This window comes from Apus apus, chromosome 6 (assembly GCF_020740795.1).
Source record: "Apus apus isolate bApuApu2 chromosome 6, bApuApu2.pri.cur, whole genome shotgun sequence".
Classification (NCBI taxonomy): Eukaryota; Metazoa; Chordata; class Aves; order Apodiformes; family Apodidae; genus Apus; species Apus apus.
The window spans coordinates 37,586,531-37,605,526 of record NC_067287.1 but is presented as its reverse complement, the minus strand read 5'-3'; the positions used below and the strand labels follow the sequence as shown (position 1 = coordinate 37,605,526).

The 18,996-nt window shown below is 57.6% G+C and overlaps 1 protein-coding gene across 1 annotated transcript; it reads left to right on the top strand.

Moving 5' to 3' along the window:
- The first annotated feature begins 54 nt into the window (after positions 1 to 54).
- On the top strand, positions 55 to 17,687 carry LOC127386712 (aryl hydrocarbon receptor-like). The gene is given in 7 exon segments (XM_051624179.1): positions 55 to 114; positions 385 to 494; positions 5,576 to 5,763; positions 7,939 to 8,125; positions 13,925 to 14,168; positions 14,171 to 14,703; positions 17,609 to 17,687. Coding segments are annotated over 7 exon segments (1,401 nt in total).
- The last annotated feature ends 1,309 nt before the right edge of the window (positions 17,688 to 18,996 follow it).

Here is an 18,996-nt window from a genome sequence, read left to right as displayed (position 1 = left end):
ATGGGGAGGGGGGGGGTGCAGGTGGTCATTAGAACCTCCCCAGCTGATGGAGCAATGACCCTGATCTTCATGCAAGCAGTCTGCCCTTACAACAGGACAGTGGTCCTGCACAAGGTGGCACTCTGGCTCCACAGGGCTCCTCTGCCCAGCTGCTGTTCCTTGTAAGAGAAGGTCAGTGTCCCACCTGTCCAGGTGGTCACCGATCGAGGGGCTGTCCCCTGGCCAGGACCCGGGGCCGGAGTATCAGGGTGATGGCCAAACGAGGGGCCCTCCTTGCAAGAAGAGGGTGCAGATGGACTGATGGAAGCGGGGTGCCACCTGAGCACGATGGTGCCGTGGAGAGTTTCCGTGTGGGGGCTGTCCTGACATCCCTCTGTCCTCCAGGCAGAGGAGCAGGGGCGTCTGGGTCCTGGCCACACCCTCCTGCCTTTGCAGCAGCTGCTGCTGGAGAAGAAAAAAGAGGCATCTGTCATGTGTGTGGAAGGAACCACGAGGCAAGAGAGATTAGAAAGAGGAAGATGGGGCAAGAGAAACACCCTTGGGAAGGAAGATCTCCCCATTTTTGGGACTGTGGTCACCGAAAGCCTGCCTAGACCTTTGGGGCTGTTTCCTGTGCCCTTTGCACTGCCCTCTTCCCAGCTGTCCAAAGCCAGGAGGACAAATAAAGTGTTTCTACAGAGTATGTTCCCCATTTATCTACTTTCCTGCCTTCCAGAGCCCAGGGATCTCATGGAGCAGGAGCGGGTGTGAGCAGCCTGAGATGGAGGGATGATTCCCTGGTTGATGGATGGTTCTGGGATCGATCAATGGTTCTGGCATCCATTGAGGTTTCCTGGGATCAATGATCTCTGGGCTCAATTGAGTTTCCCTGGGATCCATGATTCTGGACTTGATTGAGGTTTCCTGGGATCAATGATCTCTGGGCTCAATTGAGTTTCCCTGGGATCCATGATTCTGGACTTGATTGAGGTTTCCTGGGATCAATGATCTCTGGGCTCAATTGAGTTTCCCTGGGATCCATGATTCTGGACTTGATTGAGGTTTCCTGTGATCGATGATTCTGGGCTCGATTGAGCTTCCTGGGATCGATTCTGGGCTCGACTGAAGTTCCTGGGATCCACGATTCAGGCATCGATTAATGTTACTGGGATGGATGATTTTGGCATCGATTGAAATTACTGAGATGGATGATTCTGGGCTCCATTGTGCTCCCTATGATAGATCATTTCTGGGCTCGATTGAGATCACTCTGATAGATGATTCTCGCATCGATTGAGGTTCCTGAGATCAATGATTCTGGACTCGATTGATGTTCTTGTGATCGATGATTCTCGCATCGATTGAGGTTCCTGAGATCAACGATTCTGGACTCGATTGAGGTTCTTGGGATCGATGATTCTGGCATGGATTGAGATTCCTGGATTCCAGGCTTAGCGAGCTGTCCCAGAATGTTCGATCCCAGGGACCTCAATCGAGCCCAGAGATCATCGATCCTAGGGATCCTAGGGAGCTTGGCTCCCGAAACAAAAACTGGGAGCTTCCAACCCCCTTTGCTTTCTAACAGTCCTCACCGCAGTGGGAGGCTGGTGTGGCTGGGTGAGGATTCCCAGACTCAGACCCAATCACAGCAAAGAAGCTGTTGTTGAGCAGGGATTGTTTATTGCAGCGCTGGGGATTCTCCACCATGAGGGCTCCGACCAGGGAGCCAAACACCCCAACTCAAAGACACCAAAACCAGGCATCTTCAGTTCCATGTCAGTGGGTTCCCAGAATTCTTGTACACAGGCATTTTATTCCCTGGGATTGGCTGTCTTTGTGATGATGCCTGCTCGAGGGTCTCCTGCGGGGGGGTCTTTGTTGATTCTAGTCCTTTGGCATCTTGATCCTGTCTCTTGTCCTGGTCCTGGCTCTGTCCTGGTCCTGTCTCTGTCCTGGTCCTGTCTCTCCTCCTGGTCCTGGCTCTGTCCTGGTCCTGGCTCTGTCCTGGTCCTGTCTCTGCCCTGCTCCTGTCTCTGTCCAGGTCCTGTCTTTGTCCTGGTCCTGTCTCTGTCCTGGCCCTGTCTCTGCCCTGGTCCTGTCTCTGTCCTGGTCCTGTCTCTGTCCTGGCCCTGTCTCTCCTCCTGGTCCTGTCTCTGCCCTGCTCCTGTCTCTGTCCTGGTCCTGTCTCTGCCCTGCTCCTGTCTCTGTCCTGGTCCTGTCTCTGTCCTGGTCCTGTCTCTGCCCTGGTCCTGTCCCTGCCCTGGTCCTGTCTCTTGTCCTGGTCCTGTCTCTGTCCTGGTCCTGTCTCTGTCCTGGTCCTGTCTCCAGTCTCCCACTGGTAGGTTGCCCAGGTGGGTCAGAACCCACAGGATGGGTCAGAACCCACATCAGTGTCTGCAGGCACCACGGGTTCTTAGAAGACTTGATGTTACCACAACCTGCAGGATGCTTGGCATCACTGACTGATCAGTTTCCCTTTACAAGTAACCCCTTGGTACAGCAAGCTCATCATTTCAGCACATTTTTATTGGGTTGCATTTCTACTGAACTTCCTAACGAGGATCCTGGGACTCCCACCGCTCCCCCTGCCCCTCAGCTGCTGCTCCCCCGGGGCAGAGGGGGCAGGACAGGAGCTAAACGGGAGCACAGGGCTGGGGGAAGCACTTTATGGGGCACTGGCAGCACTGGGAGCTGGGAACAGGGCAGCTCCAGGGGCAGAGGAAAGAGCTGGGGTGACCAACAACCGAGGACATGTCCCCCCCGGCTGGCTGGAGCTCTGGTCAGCCCTGCCTGGGGGCTGGGGTGGGGGATGCTGGAGGAGAAGATGCTTTAACCAGACCCATAGGGCAGGAGCAGACAGGTCCCCAGGGAAGCCACCCCAATGCCCACGCAGCAGGCAAGGCGAGTTCTTCACCCTCCCCACGGAGGTGTTTTGCTGCTCTTCGCCACGAGATGGGGCCGGGTGATGCTGCGAGAGAGCTGCTCCTCCCTGCCTGCCTCCGGGACCCAAATCCCAGGTCCCCACCTTTCCCAGGGCTCTGGGAAAGCCTGCTGACCCTGCTCGAGGGAGGGGGTGACATTCGAAGCCTCTTGTCTGCAGAGCATCACCTCTTTGCTCCCGCACGGGTTGCTGGAAACCCCGGGGGGTGGCTTTGCTTCCCCGTCTCGTTGGGGTTTCTTTGCCCTCCGTGGTTGGCAACGGGAGGGCTGGAGAAGCTGCCCTGCTTTGGGAAGCATGGAGAGCAGGTTTGCTTTGCCTCTGGAGAGAGCCACACCTGGAAGGCACCTGGAAACATCAGGGTGAAAAGGAGCCTCTGGCTCTCAAACCCTCTCGACGGAGCTTGGAGACCTTGGAGATGCCTCCTTGAAACAAAGGGGAAGGACTTTTCTTTAAAGGATACCTGAGGAAACACAGATTCATTTTGTCACCTGTTAGAGGGTCGTGGGTTGTTTTTTTTTTTCCCCTTGACTCTGTCTCTAGTTGAAAATGAGTTCATCTTTTTCCTTCCTGATGAGTGACACTGATCTCAGAACTCTTTGGTAAGTCACTGACTCAGGGGGGTACCTAAAAGCACTGGTGCCAGTGTGTTTTGCCCAGCCTGTATGGACAAGTTTGGTGATGAGCTGTACCCAACCTGCCTGAGAAGCTGTTATAAAACAGCGTGGGGTGGGGTTTTTTTGGTTGGTTGGTTTGGTTTTTTTCCCTGGATAAATGCTACAACTTCCCACCCGTGCTTGGAAGACCCCTTGGTAGCCCCCCTGCAACCCCAGTTCACAGGGCATCTCACTTACTACCCCTTTCCTCTCGTGTCACACACACGAGCAGCCCTGCCAGGTGAGATCTGAGAGCTGGAGGAGAGGGGAGAGCTTCAATTGCTGCTAAATGCTGGCAGATCCTTTCTTTTGGAAGTTGCTTTCTGAAGCAAGGGTGCCTGCAGAGAGGGGAGTCTGTGGTGACACAGATGACACCAAAACAACACGGGTTACACGTCAGGGGATGCAACTGAACCAAAGGCAGAGGCCCTGAAGGGTTTTCCTTCTAGAACATTCCAATCAGCATTAAAAACCAAAGGAGACAAGGTGATGCCCAAGACTCATTAGAGTCATTAACGAACCTCTTACTGCTGTGGCTGGGGCTTCAGCTGTAGCCTGTGGAATAACCACAGCTGATGGAGACACCTTCCCATGGGAGGTAAAGACACACAAGAGCTGCTCTTGTGGCCCCTCCTCCATCTGCAGCCTGAGGGGCGGTCTCAGAGCCTGAGTTTGGCATCAAGTGGAGTTTCAGATTCATTTTCTCACCTTTTATAGGGTTGTGGGGTTTTTTTTCCCCCCTTGACTCTGCCTCTCTGAGGAAACACAGATTCATTTTGTCACCTGTTACAGGGTTGTGGGTTTTTTTCCCCCCTTGGCTCTATCTCTCTGAGGAAACACAGATTCATTTTGTCACCTTTTATAGGGTTGTTGTGGGTTTTTTTCCCCCTTGACTGTCTCTAGTTGAAAATGAGTTCATCTTTTTCCTTCCTGGTGAGTGATGCTGACCTCAGAACTATTTGGTAAGTGACTAACTCATGGGGGTACCTAAAATATTAGCAGAAAACAAACCAGAGGCAGTTTAGCTTAGATATTAGGAGAAACTTCTTCACTGCAAGGGTTATCAGGCAGTGGAACAGGCTGCCCAGGGAGGTGGTTGAATCACCACCCCTGGAGGTGTGTAAAACACGAGTAGATGTGGTGCTGAGGGACACGGGCAGCACTGGACCTGGTAGAGTCAGGTTGATGGTTGGACTCAGCCATCGTAATGGTCTTTTCCAACCAAAACAGTTCTGTGATTCTGTGATTATTTTTTCTTTAAATCTACTGTTTCTAGGTGCTGTTCCATAAAGCACCCACCAGATGTAGTATCTGTCCTGGTGCAATCGCTGGTGTCCACCCGTGCTCCTTTTTTTGCAGTCTTGGTGAGTAAAGCAATGGAGTTGGGCTCTGAGCATTCAGAGGAAACCTGGGAGCAGCTCACTGAAATAAATCCAAATAATCCCTTTTGGACCTTCCCACTTGCCACTAGTGCTGTTTGTTAGCATGTTTGTGGCCAAGGGCTTCTCAGTGCTGGGCAGGCAGAGCAGCTGGCCTGAAGCCTGTGAGCAACTCGAGGTGCTGCTTGCCACGGTGAGGACCTGGTGTCAGCACGTGGAGGGTGGCCAGGGGGAGACCTGCTGTGTGGGAAGGGTAGGGGATGAGGAAGGGGAAGGAGAAAGGGCAGACAGAGCAGAGTGTGGGTGGAAAAGTCTAGCCAGCACTCCTAGGGATGCTCTGATGGCTCGTAGGTCTCTGCGCTTGGTGTGCCTCTCCCTGCCTGGGATCAGTGCTGGCTGCAAGGCTGTAGCACCCAGCTGAGCTGGCTCAGCCAGGCTGTGCATTAAGGTGCCTCCCTGAGGATCACCCCACACTCCAGCTGGAGAACATCATACCTTCCTGGAGCTTGCTCTTGCTGCTGCATGGCCTTACCTTGGCCACCAGACGTTCTACTGTCGTGGCTGCGTTGCTGGGTTTGGAAAGACAGGCACAGCTTGGTTAAACTCTCCTTTGCCTCTTCCAGCCCCAAACCCCTGCCCCCTGAGGGTGTGAAGGCCAACCTCTCCAAGAGACACAGGGACAGGCTGAACCAGGAGCTGGACAGGCTGTCTGGCTTGCTGCCCTTCCCCAGAGAGGTGTGCACCAGGCTGGACAAGCTCTCCGTTCTCCAGCTGGTGGTTGGGTACCTGAAGGTGAGGAGCTACTTGATGGGTGAGTGTCTGTGTTGCAAGGGGCGAAAAAGCTCCTGTCTGGCTCACATCCCACCCCCCGAGCCACACCTCCCACCAGCCCAGGCTGCTCCAAGCCCCATCCAACCTGCCCTTCAACACTGCCAGGGATGGGGCAGCCACAGCTTCCCTGGGCAACCTGGGCCAGGCTCTCCCCACCCTCACAGCCCAGAATTTCTCCTAATATCAAATCCAGATCTACTCTTCCTGCTAACAGGTGACAGCTGTGATTGCCCTCTGCATTTTCACCTGTCACTGATCTATCTGAGAGAGTTTCTGCTGGTGAAAACACTGGTGCTGGAGGCTCCAGGGTTTTCTGCAGACCTTGGGTTTGAGGATCAGTGATCCCTTGTACACACTGCAGGCCACCTGGTGTGGTGCCTACCCTGGGGGCCCAGGTCTGCTGGCCACCCTCTTGCCCCAGCCATAGCCCAGGGAAGGCTTGTGCTGATGCCATACCCTGCTGAGGAGCCTCTCAGGAGCTGCAGATGGTTCAGCTCCTACTTCTGAAGCTGTAGCTCCCACATGGGGCTGCAATGGTGGGTTTTTACTACAAGAAAGGACCTGGAGGGGCTGGAGCAAGTCCAGAGCAGGGCGATGGAGCTGGGGAAGGGTCTGGAGCACAAGTCTTTGGGGGGGGTTCAGCCTGGAGAAGAGGAGGGGAGACCTCTCTGCAACTGCCTGAAAGGAGATTGAAGCCAGGGGTGGTCTCTTCTCCCAAGGAACAAGTGATAGAACAAGAAGAAATGGCCTCCAGTTGTGCCAGGGGAGGTTTAGGTTGGATATTAGGAACAATTTCCTCACTGGAAGTGTTGGTAAACACTGGAACAGGCTGCCCAGGGCAGTGGTGGAGTCACCATCCCTGGAGGGATTTCCAAGGTGTGTAGATGAGGGACACAGATCCGTGGTGGCCTTGGCAGTGGTTGGACCTCGTGATCTTAAAGGTCTTTTCCAACTGAAACGGTTCCATGACCTGTCTGGCAGAGCTGGTTTCTCAGGTGGGAACCAGAGCAGCACCTTCCTGGGGAGGTAAAATGCCTTGTGCTGGGCTGCCTCTGCAGAAGGAGGCTGCAGACACCCTGTTGGGTGGGCTTTGGGTGCTGTTGGGCTCCTCAAAGGCAAGGTTGGACTGAGAGCAAACCATGCCAAGCCTCTCTTCTTCCCTTGTCTGCTTTTTTGGGGACAAACCTGGGAAAGAGGGCGACAGCAGAGCATGTGGAGGGCAGGAAGCCATCAGCAGCTTTCTATACTTAGAGGCTCCTATTGTGCCTTCTCCCTTTCAGGACTGGATAAACTTGGCTGCCTTAGCTTTTTCCCTGCACCGAGTCCCTTGGGGCTCTCCCAGGGCTTTCTTCAGCTGGGGATGGACCTCTGTGCCAAGCTCTCCAGCTGGAACCCTTGCCTCCAAGCAGGAGGGATTCCCACTGGATGCTCTCAGGGTTTGCTTCCCAGGGTGAGAGCTGCTCTGGAAGAGCAGTCCTGATTAAACAGGCTCATGTTTGGTGGCAGCCTTGCCCCTCCTTGGAGACCCTGCCAGGCCAGTTGCTCCCATCTGGCCACTGCACCCATCGTGGCCACCTCCCTCCCCTGGCTTTGAGCCCTGAAGTTTATCCTGTTTGGCTTCAGGTCATCCCAGTGATTCAGCAAGGATGGGCTGCAGTTTGAGCCCTGCCTGGTGAAGACCCGTGTCATCTGCAAGTCCTGGCAGCCCACCCGTGGCGTGGCCCGTGGGGTGGTGGTGAAGGCCCTTGTGCCCTGCTTTCCAGCTCAGTTTTGCTGTCATCTGCTCCCTGCAGGCTTTGCCTGGCGTGGCACTGCCTGGAGAGCACAGAGACCCTTTTGGTCAGAGAAGACCTTGGAGATCAGGAAGTCCAACAGGCCTTGCATGATGCAGCCTTTTCCCTGGGCACCCTCCAGGCAACTGGGAGGGGAGCTTCTGCTCAGCCTGTGCTGAGCAAGAGCTTATCTGTGCCAGGTCCAAGTGGTCCTGGCTGCCATGCCACCTTTTCAGCCATGGGGACAGCCCCTTAGCTCCACAGCCCCTTAGCTCCACAGCCCCTTAGCTCCACAGCCCCTTAGCTCCACAGCCCCTTAGCTCCACAGCCCCTTAGCTCCACAGCCCCTTAGCTCCACAGCCCCTTAGCTCCACTCTTTCCAGGCAAGCATTTGACCACCAGCTGGTACCAGTGGAGAGGTGGATCCCATGAGGATGTGCAGGTCCTGCCACCACAGGAGCTGGAGTCTTGGTGGGTCTCTGCTCCCCTGCCCGTGGCGGAGAGCAGGAGGAACCCCCCCAAGCTCTGTGCTCAGACCTCTGCCATCTCTGCCCTGCTGCAAGCAGGAAGGTTTGCTCCAACATTCCCATCTGCACCGGGGGCTGCTCCTGCTCCTGGGAAACCTGCTCCAGCAGGGAGTGGGCCTAGGAGGTCTCAGCAGCTCCATTCCCACCTCTGCTCCTCTGCAACTCTGCAGTGCTCTGCTGCTGGCCCCAGGTTTCTCCAGGGAATCCCACCACAGCCAGCATCAAATCAGCTGTTTTAATTCACCTCCTTGCTGTTTGCTGTCACCACGGGCCAAAGCTGCAGGGGTCTGGACCTGAAGTAGCTGATGCAGTGAAAGGAGTCAGGCTTCCATCCCTCCTGGGGCAAGCTCCTGCAGGATCCTGGGGGAGCATTTGTAGCAGGTTGGCAAGGTTGGGGTGGGCTTTGGAGCTGCCAGAGCTCCCCTGGGTGTTTCTGTGCTCCTCAGAAAAACCCTGGCTGGCTTTTCCTGGCAAAGGTTGGTGCTGATTTGCTGGGGTTTGGGATCAGATCCAAGAGGAACACAGTTGTGCCTGGCTTGGTGTTGCTGGAAGAGCTGGGAGCTCCTGGTTTCTTCACCTCTGGCACCTGCTCAAAGAGAAAGGGTGAAGTCTATCATCTCCTACCAGTGTCACTCAGTCCATGACAGCAGAGCTGACTCCAGGAACTGATTTTTTTTTTCTTTTATTTACCAACAACTCTGTTTCAGTGACCAAGCTCCACCAGAGGCCAGGGACGTGTGGTAGCCCCGTGGCTGCAGTGCTGGCTTTGCCTTGGTGAGTGTGAGAAGCAAAACCTGAACATCCCTGGATGGTTTTGATGGCAGAGAGCCATGCATTTTGCCTCAGGCACCGACCTCAGCATCTCCTCAGCCTTGGCTGGTGAGGACTGGGCTGGATGAACACAAGCTGCTCTGGACCACCACGATTTCGAAGCACCAGCCACAACCCATGCCCTGCAGGTAGGACCTGCAGCCCCAGTGCAGTGAAGCCTGGTGGCTCCTCTTTAGCCCTCCTGTCCTCTCTCTGTGCTCCAGGCCTTCTCCCCAAGCCAGGTCATCCTGGTGTGTCCCGTGGGAGATAGAACCTGCAGGATTTTCTGGTTCAGCTGTGCAGAAATGGAGCGCTCTGTGTTGGGGAAGTGGGCATCTCTGGTGTGGAAAATGAAGCCCCTTCCCCGTGGTGGGTGGAAGAGGTGGACAAAATCATTGGGCTGGAAAGCACAAATGAGCAAATGGGTGTTTTGTGTTGGATTCTGAGTCTCCCTCTCCCTGCAAATGCTGCTGGGGGACATCGGGGGAGAGCTGGAAGCCACATGTTCTTGGGACCCGTGTCCTCTCCAAAGGCTTCTCTGCCCTTTTGGAGCTTTGTTTGGGAAGAACTTGGGTTCTTTCTGAGTTTCCCTGCCAGCTTGCCTCATGTCAGGCCTTTAGAGATGAGCCAGCCCTTGAAAAGACAACTTTAAAAAAGAATGGATGTCTCATTTTGAAACTATTCTGCTCCATCACGTGCAAATTGAAGCCAACCCACAGCCCAGATGGGCTTTGGGTGGTTTTCCCTGGGGAGGGCTTGGTGACTGCCTCAGATCTTTCTTTGGAATCTCCTGGGGACCTGCCTTTCCTGAATGGATGAGCAGGCTGAGCACAGTGGCTGCTTTCCTGTTGTTGAAGCTCATCTTTCCCAACCTTTCCCAGAGGTCTCATGTCCCCCTGGCCTGGCTGATCCACCTCTTGCTGCTTTGGGATGTGTCTTGGGCAGAAGGTTGTCCCCAGCAGACATGGGAATTTTTTCCTAACAGCCACTCTAAACCTGAAGGCCATTTTCTCTCATCCTGGTGCTTGTTACTTGGGAGAGGAGACCATGCAACCTCCTTTGACAGAGCTGCAGAGCCAGCAGGTCTCCCCTCACCTCCTCCTCTCCAGGCTGGACACCCCCAGCTCCCTCAGCTGCTCCTCACAAGTTCTCCAGCCCCTTCTCCTTCAGCTCCAGCCCCTTCCCCAGCTCCCTTGCCCTTCCCTGGACACGCTCCAGCCCTTCCATGTCCTTCTTGTCCTGAGGGGCCCAGAACTGCCCCCAGGATTGGAGGTGCCCCCTCCCCAGTGCCCAGCACAGGGGGATGATCCCTGCCCTGCTCCTGCTGCCCACCCCAGTGCTGACACAGCCAGGAGGCTGGTGGCCTCCTTGGCCACCTGGGCACACGCTGGCTCATCTCCAGCTGCTGTTGACCAGCACCCCCAGGTCCTTTTCCCCTGAGCACTTGCCAGCCCCTCTTCCCCGAGCCTGGAGCATCGTGTGGGGTTGTTGTGACCCCAGTGCAAGCCCTGGCACTTGGCCTTGTTGGACCTCATACAACTGGCCTCAGCCCACTGATCCAGCCTGTCTAGATCCCTCTGAAGGACCTTAATACCTTCAAGCAGATCAATGCTCCCACCCAACTTGGTGTCATCTACCATCCCCATTCTTGTTCCCTGAACAAGTGGGTTTTGTTGTGTGTCTTGTGATTACCCTGTGACCAGGGCAGGAGGTTTCACATCAGCTGCACCCACGGGTGTTGCCTGGCAGGCATCTCCTGAGGAAGCATGAGGGCAGCAGGTGAATCAGCCCAGGGAGGTCACGGCAGCAAGGTCTGGTTGCAGAGAACTGCTCAGGTGTCCCACCAGGAGCACTGTAGCCACCAACCCCCCCGATCTGCTTCCCAGCAGCCAGAGGTGGAAAACAGACCTGGGTGCTTTCATGGCATCTGGGATGGTTTGGGATGGTTTGCCCCCAGCTTTGGGCAGTGCTGAAGAGCAGGAGGTGTGGCCAGGCTCCAGCTGGAGGCTTCTTGCTGTGTTGGGGGTGTTTCCTAACCTGGGCAGCCCAAAAATGCTCCCCTCCCCTCTATCCTTTGCATCTCTGCCCCAGATCGTGGCAGGAACAAGGTTTCCCAGAAGTGGGGACAAGCAGGGGCTGCTGGCTCTGGGAGGAAGCATTGGGCAAGTTAGGGATGGCTCTGTGAAGGGTCTCTGCTCCAGCTCCCACTAGTCTCATCTTCTGGGCTGGGTCCATGTGCTCAGGGGAAAAGGACCTGGGGGGGCTGGTCAACAGCAGCTGGAGATGAGCCAGTGTGTGCCCAGGTGGCCAAGGAGGCCACCAGCCTCCTGGCTTGTGTCAGCACTGGGGTGGGCAGCAGGAGCAGGGCAGGGATCATCCCCCTGTGCTGGGCACTGGGGAGGGGGCACCTCCAATCCTGGGGGCAGGGCTGGGCCCCTCAGGACAAGAAGGACATGGAGGGGCTGGAGCGTGTCCAGGGAAGGGCAAGGGAGCTGGGGAAGGGGCTGGAGCAGAAGGAGAAGGGGCTGGAGAACTTGTGAGGAGCAGCTGAGGGAGCTGGGGCTGGCATGGTGGGTCAGCCCAGGGTCCCAGGAGGGGACAGACAGATGGACCTGCAGGTTGACAAGAAGCTGCTTCCTGAGGCAGAGCTGCTGCTCCAGGTTTTATGCTGCAGCTCAGCCCTTCAGGGTCTTCCCTGGGCTCCCCCCACCCACAGGGCATGACGGGTGGGCCAGGTCTGCTGAACCACACAGCTGCTCTGGGGTGCCAGCTGTGGAGCAAGGGGAAGCCCCTGCCTTGCCAGGAGCTGCTTCACTGTGATTCCTGCAGGCACTGGGCACCTTGGGACAGGGTGACACTGCCTGCCTGGGACAGGTCCACTGCTCCATCCCACCACAGTCTGGTAACCCAGCCCTGCCAAGGCCACCACTAACCCGTGTCCCTCAGCACCACATCTACGTGTCTTCTAAGCCCTTCCAGGGCTGGTGACTCCACCTCTGCCCTGGGCAGCCTGTGCCAGGGCCTGACAACCCTTTCAGGGAAGAAATTTTTCCTCGTATCCAATCTAAACCTCCCCTGGTGCAACTCGAGGCCATTTGATGTAGCAGGGTAGGGACTGATCCCCACGTAGTCTCGGAGGTGGGTGGTGGATTCCTTGTGTTCTAGCAAGGGTTGAGAGGAGAATGGTGCTCCCAGGAGCTGTTGCATGAGCTCCCTGGCATCAGTTCACAGCCTGCCTGGGCTGGAAAAAGCCCAGGTTCAGTTTGCAGCTTGTCAGGGACAAAAGAAGGGACAAGGATCTTGCAAGACAGTGGTGGACAAAATCAGAGGGTGGTGGGAGCTTTGCTTTGCAGCAAGGCCAGTGTGTGTGTCTGATGAAGTAGCTCTCCATGAAGTTCAGAGACCAAGGAGCTGGCGAATCAGCTGGCCAGGACACTGTTTGTTTGGGCTGCAGCTCAGAAATGTCAGCTGGGAGGAAACAGGGATAGGAAGGTGAGGTTGGCAAGGCTGGGTGCTGATCAGACCTCTGGGCACGTCAGCTCTTCCTTGGGGCTGCAGGGCAAGGCTGTGCAGGACCTTTCATCTCTGCATGGCTGTGCTTGCTGGGCCTTCCCTCCTCTCCTCCCTTCCTCCAGCTCTCCAGAGCCTCCCAGGTGGATGCTTGCCTTTCCTTCAAGCCTGACTTTGGTGCCTCCAACCCTGCTCCTGCCCAGCCTGACACCCGTGCCCACAGGTGTGAGCAGAGCCCCAGCAACACCCCCCGGGGGTTTTGCTCCCAGGAGCAGTTTCAAGTCTCTGAAAGTGGAACAGGAGGAGCAGCTGGAACGACAGGATAGCCAGGAGGGAGCCTGTGGTTGCCCTGCTCCCCTGAGGGAGCTGCTCCTGGGTGCTCTCTGGGGGTTTGAGCTGGATGGTATGATGGCAATTTGTTGAGCCACAGATCACTGGCAGCCCGGAGTGACTGCAGGCATCTGGAAAGCTTATGAGGTGTTAATGTGACAGAAATCCCCCAAGCTGAGCTGCCTGATGGGTTTTGTTTGTCCCCCAAGGAGCATTTGAATCGGATGCTGCCATTTGCAGAAGACTCTGACTCGGGGGCAGGGGGGCAGAAAGAAAAGGGACCAGGATCCTGCTCCAAGCTGGATCTGTCTGGTGTCAAGCAACTGTGCTCAACCCACCAGCTTTTCCAACCATCCAAGCTGCTAAAAATAAGCCCTGAAGCAAGCAGCAGGTCCCCATGGACCCCCCAAGGGGTAGGTCCCCACGGTCCCCCCCAGGGGCAGCTCCGTTGGGCAGCCAAGGCAGAGTCTTCTCTTTGTGGCAGGTCCTGGCCTGATGCTTAGGAGACCTGCTGAGACTTCTGCCCACATCTTGACTAAACCCAGGCTTCTGCTTAGGGGATTTTTTCCCCCTAATTTATCTCCTTTGTGTTGACTAATAAATCTAGTACAGACTAAGAGGGGGGCAGGACTCAGCATCTAGTGCAGCACTTCCCTGGATCTTCAGCTTGCCTCTTTTTCCCTGATGCACAAGCTCCCCTCCCTCCACCCTAGCCATGATTCCCCCTGTTTTGTCCAATGTTTGGCATGGATTTGGTCTTTTTCCAAGCAAGGAGCTACCAGCTGGGGATGGGTTCAGCTGCAGGGCCACGTGCCTGGTCACTGCAGCGCGCCAGGCGAGAGGTGAAGCTGGCAGATGGGCTGAGCACAAAGGGGGGTTTCGACAGAGAACTGGGGGAGTTGGGTTTCAAACCTGATCTCCTGCCATCTAGGACATCAGCAAGAGCCTCTTGCTCCCGATGTGGTGTCGCAGTTCCATGTTGGGATGTATCTGAGGGGCTTTGTTCCTGACAAACCTCTCCAGAGCGGTGGGGCCTCCTTGAGACGCTTGTCAGGAACAAGAGCAAAACCAGATGTGGGAGTGGGAGACAGATTGGGAACAGGGTGCTGGTGCCTCCTCGAAGAGCTGTCAAAGAGCCTGCACACCCGGAGGTGGTTTTGTCTTATTTTTTTCCTTCCCCTCTGCTCTGAAGGAAGGAGGAAGGGGAGGAACATCTGCAGAGGAGAAACCTGCAGCTGCCGTTTGGCTTTGCCACGGGGGAAGCAGTTCTGCATGGGAATGACCTTCCTGGGTGCCTAGACTTCTCCCAGGCTCAGGAGGAGTTGCAGACACAAGTGAACTCCCACTCGAAGCAGTGCTTGGTAGACCCCAGCTCTCTCCTTGGGGCCATGAGGAAGCAGGATGCATCCATATGCCTCTCCCACGCTGACCATGCCCCCCCCCCCAGGTCTCCTTGCCAGGTCTCGTGGCTGAGCCTGAGGGATGGAGCCAGAATGAAGAAGTCAGTGATGCCAAGGAGGACAGTGACTCCCTTCTGGTCACTGTCGAAAGCCTCTTTGAGAAGTGTGAGGTGGACAGCAACACCTGCCAGAGCCTCAGTGTGGACAGTGCAGAGCTGCAGCAGCTGGAGGAGGTTCTGCTCAGCTTGGGGGCAGAGGAGGAGCTGCCAGCTCAGGAGGTTGGTGAGAGGCTGGGCACCCAGGTGACCTCCTCTGTGGAGCAGGTGCTCCTCAGGGAAGATGCTGGGAAGAGCGTGGCCTTCCCGTGCTGCAGTGGGTCACCCTGCAGTGAGGAAGAGGCTGCTCTGGCTCATTTCCAGCACTGCTGGGCAGCTAACTCAGCCTTTCCAGCCCCACCTCAGCCCCAGGTACCTGGTGCACAAGGCCAGGATGCTGCAGTCTGTCTAGTCTCTGTTCCATCTGAGATCAGCTCGGCTCACCCAGCACTGCAGGTCCCATCTCACCCAGCCAGGTGGGGTGGTGGGGACAGTTCTGGATGTCCCAGGCTCTGGCAGCAAGCCCTTCAGCTGGCAAACCTGGGACAAGTGCTTCCAACAGGAGCTACCACCTCTGCTCCTGTAGAGAACACTGTTCCTGCTGCTCAGAGCCAGCCCTGGCTGGGAGCTGGTGGGCTCAAGCTGCCCACCTCTGATGCCCTCCTACACACCAGTGACTCAGTGGCACAACGTCCCAGTCCAGGCAAACCCAGCCAGTGCTTTGGGTCAGAACACTTCTCCTGGAGGTTGCCCGTCAGAGGCTTGGATGGCCAAAGCTCCAAAGCAGCTGGAAGGCACAGGAAAAGCCCTGGAGTCAGAAGCTCTGCTGGCTGGCAGCCCTGAGAGCCCCTCAGGGGCTGGGCTGTGGTTACTGCCCCCCCAACCAGCTCCTTGCCCCACGCAGGGCTTGTATGAGCCCTTGCTCTCCAGGGCTGGGGACCTCCAGGATGAGGAGGCTGCTCTCCCTGCACAAGCATCAGCACCCTTAGGAGTCAGCCAGATGCCAGGGGATGGTGACTTCCCCAAACAACCCCAGATACTGCCCCCAGAGCCCAGCTTTTCCTGGGAAGGGGAGCAGGGCAAGTGGTCCTTGCAAGCTGGGGCATCTCCTCTCAGATGTGGTGGGGCAGGTCCAGTGCTCCACCGTGGACTGTGGGGGTCCAGGATGGGTCTCAGCACCCACCAGATGGACCCCAGCCTGAGTGCCTGTACAGCAATAACCTTTTTGGACATGAGAGCACCTTTCTTAGGGATGCCTCTACAATACCCCTTCCCCAGTGCTCTGCCTTGCCCCAGGGAGAACCACCCTGCAGCATCACATTCCTCACCAGGCTCTGTTTTGAGGTGCTAAGCAGCTGCCTGGTCACTCAGGATTTTATCTTCCAGCCCCTGACACGAGGTGCCCTAGCAGAGCTTTCTGGTGGCCTAGGATGAAGTGGTTTGGGTTTGTTTGTTTGTTTGTTTGTTTGTTTGTTTGTTTTCCTGTGAGATCTTTCAGGGAGACGCAGCAAGGCCAGGGAGGAGCTTTGTCAGACTCTTGGGGTCCCAGAAAGGAAAGAAAGGACACTCTGCTGGCTGGCCTGTGCCCTCCTGGGCAACCTCTTGCAGATTGGACCCACTGGCCTCAGCAGGTGCCCCAGCACTGAGCTGCTGCTCCTCCGTGCAGCCTGGTCTCGCTGCCTCCCCGAGTGCACCAGGTCACAGTTTGGTCACCTGCACCATCCCAGCCTGCCTGAGGCCCTCTGCTCTGCTCCCTGCTCCCTCCCTCCTCTGCTCTCCATCTCCTCCTCCCCCTCCCCAGCCCCTGCTGATGCAGGTCCTTCAGAAAGGAACTTTCTCAGCGAAGCCTTCCCCACTTAGGACCAACTCTGTGCCCTTCAAACGATCGTCCTGGAGACCAGCACAACCACTTTGTTGACTTCCCTTCCTTTTGTGTTGTTGTTTTTTTTTTTAACCTAAGACGTGATGATTATTCTTTTCTTTCTTGTCCCCCAACATGGAGCAAATTCTCCCAGCCCTCTCAAAACCCCCCGAAAAAAAAAGATGGGAGGCTGGGGAAGGGTTTTGATTCAAGGCCAGATGTGGCAAGCCAGCTCGGTCAGAGGGGTTGGGGACCCTCCACTTCTTGGCCCCCTTGCTGGCTGTGTCACCCTGAGCATCCCACCTGCCTCTCACACCACATCCTGGTTGCCAGGGGGGGGCTAAAATCAGGTCATTAGTGCAGGGCCAGCCCAGTGACAAGCCTGCATGTGTCCTGGGCTGGGGGTGGCCTCGTCTCTGTGGGTCTCCTCCTAAATGCTCCCCCTCGTTGGGGGCTGGGGTCCCTGGGGCTGCTCACTGGGCACGACGGGGCTTGGGAAGGGTCAGGCTTCCACAGAGATGCTGGAGATGTTCCAGAGCCCTCCCAAGTGGCCCAGGAGGACGACCTAGGCTTGGGGCAAGGAGCTGGCCGGCCGTGACAGGCAGCCTGGCGCATCGGTGGAGCTACAAATCAGCGGGGTGGGCTCTGCTGGTGAGCCTGCCAGAGGCTGGGAAACCCCAGCAGGGGGGTGCTGAGGGCTCCTGCTCCGAGAGACGGGGAGAGGGACCCCCCTTGCCAGGCCCTGCTGTGGCTTGTGTCTTCTTCTCCCTTCATCGCATCATGTGTGTGTGTGTGTGCAGCCAGAGCTCGACCTTCCCCGGCCACGTCCCGTTTTTCCACCCGCTGGTTTCTTGGTGCTGCTCTTGGCAGGCAGGCAGGGTGGTGCAGAGGAGAAAGGATGCCCTGAACCTCACTCCCTGCCCGGGACCGACGTCTGACCAACTGCCTGTTGGCTCTCTCGTGGTGCTGACGGTTTGGTCGGACCCGAAACGGCGTCTCTGCCTTTTTTGCTCTTGACTGAGCAACTGAAAGAGCCTCTTTCCAGCTCAGGCCTGAGCCTGGTTTCTCTGGACTTTGGAGGAGGACAGGTCTGGCTCCCCACTGCTCCTGGACCCAGGGAGAGGTGGGGCTGGGGGTGGCAGGCAAGGAAGGCCCCTGCTTTGCCCTCTTTGGGGTCGATTTATTTGGGGGGGGGGGGGGTGCAGCCCTCAGGATGCTTGGGGAGGGGGTTACAGGCAATGAAGCCACCCGTTGCTGCCCTGCATGGTTGTGCTTTGGCCTTGCTTGGTGCCTTGGTGGAATCTTTTGGAAGGATGGAGGCAGTGAGGGGGGGGTTGGGGACCATGCCTGGGGTAGGTGAGCGTGGAGCCGTGTGTGCCCAGCCTGCAGTGGGAGGGGGTGTGTGGGGAGGTTTTGGGAGGAGTTGGGGGGGGTCGGGGAGGGGAAGCCTGCAGGGGTGGCTTCTGTGAGAAGCTGCAAGAAGCTTCCCCTTGTGTCTGACAGAGCCTCTGTCTCCAAAGATGGACCCAGTGCTGGCTGAGGCTGAGCCCAGCAGGGATGGTGGTAGCACCTCCGGGAGAACGGATTTTAAAAGGGTGAAGGAAAACACAAAAAAAACCAACAAAAAAACAAACCAAACCAACCCAAACTGCAGCTCGAGAGAGGAGGGAGACTAGGTCAGAGACACAGCCCTGCAGAGAGCCGGGCCAGGGCAGAAAGGAAGGGGAGGAGGTTCCCCAGAACCTGGAGCAGAGATTCCCCCGCAGCCTGTGCTGAGGACCAGGGTGAGGCAGGGTCTTCTCCCACTGCCCCCCCCCCCCCAGAAGCCCCTGGGGGAGCAGCTACACACCTGCAGGCCTTGGAGGACCCCCAGGCAGGAGCAGGAGGAGGAGGAGGATGCTGTGACCCCCCGGGAAGCCTGTTCCTCAGCAGCCCCCTCCCTCCTGCCCCCACTCCCCCACCTTTCCCACCCCCAGCCCCACTCACCCGTCACCCCACGTCCCTCCTCCCCTCCCTCTCCCCCCTTCAAGCCCCCAGATCCCCCTTTCAAGCCCCCAGATCCCCCTCCAAGCCCCCAGATCCCCCCAAATCCCCCCTTCAAGCCCCCAGACCCCCCCTCAGCCCCCACTCTCCATCCCCCCCAGCCCCTCCTCTCCAGTCATCACCCCCACCCCACTCCCACACCTTTCCCACCCCCGGCCCCACTCATCCATCACCCCACGTCCCTCCTCCCCTCCCTCTCCCCCTTCAAGCCCTCAGACCCCCCCAGATTCCACTCCAAGCCCCCAGACCCCCCTCCAAGCCCCCAGACCCCCCTACAAGCCCCCAGACCCCCCCAGACCCCCCTACAAGCCCCCAGACCCCCCTCCAAGCCCCCAGACCCCCCTAGATCCCACTCCAAGCCCCCAGACCCCCCCAGATCCCCCCCTCCAAGCCCCCAGACCCTCCTCCAAGCCCCCAGACCGCCCCCAGACCCCCCTCACCCCCCCAGATCCCACTCCGAGCCCCCAGACCCCCCTCCAAGCCCCCAGACTCCCCCCAGACCCCCCTCCAAGCCCCCAGACCCCCCCAGATCCCACTCCAAGCCCCCAGACCCCCCCCCCCAGATCCCCCCCTCCAAGGCCCCAGCCCCCTCTCCAAGCCCCCAGACCCCCCCAGATTGCACTCCAAGCCCCCAAACCCCCCCAGACCCCCCAGACCCCCCCTCAGATCCCACTCCAAGCCCCCAGACCCCCCCCCCAGATCCCCCCCTCCAAGCCCCCAGACCCCCCAGATCCCACTCCAAGCCCCCAGACCCCCCCAGACCCCCCCTCAGATCCCACTCCAAGACCCCAGACCCCCCCCAGACCCCCCTCCAAGCCCCCAGACCCCCCCAGATCCCACTCCAAGCCCCCAGACCCACCCCCGA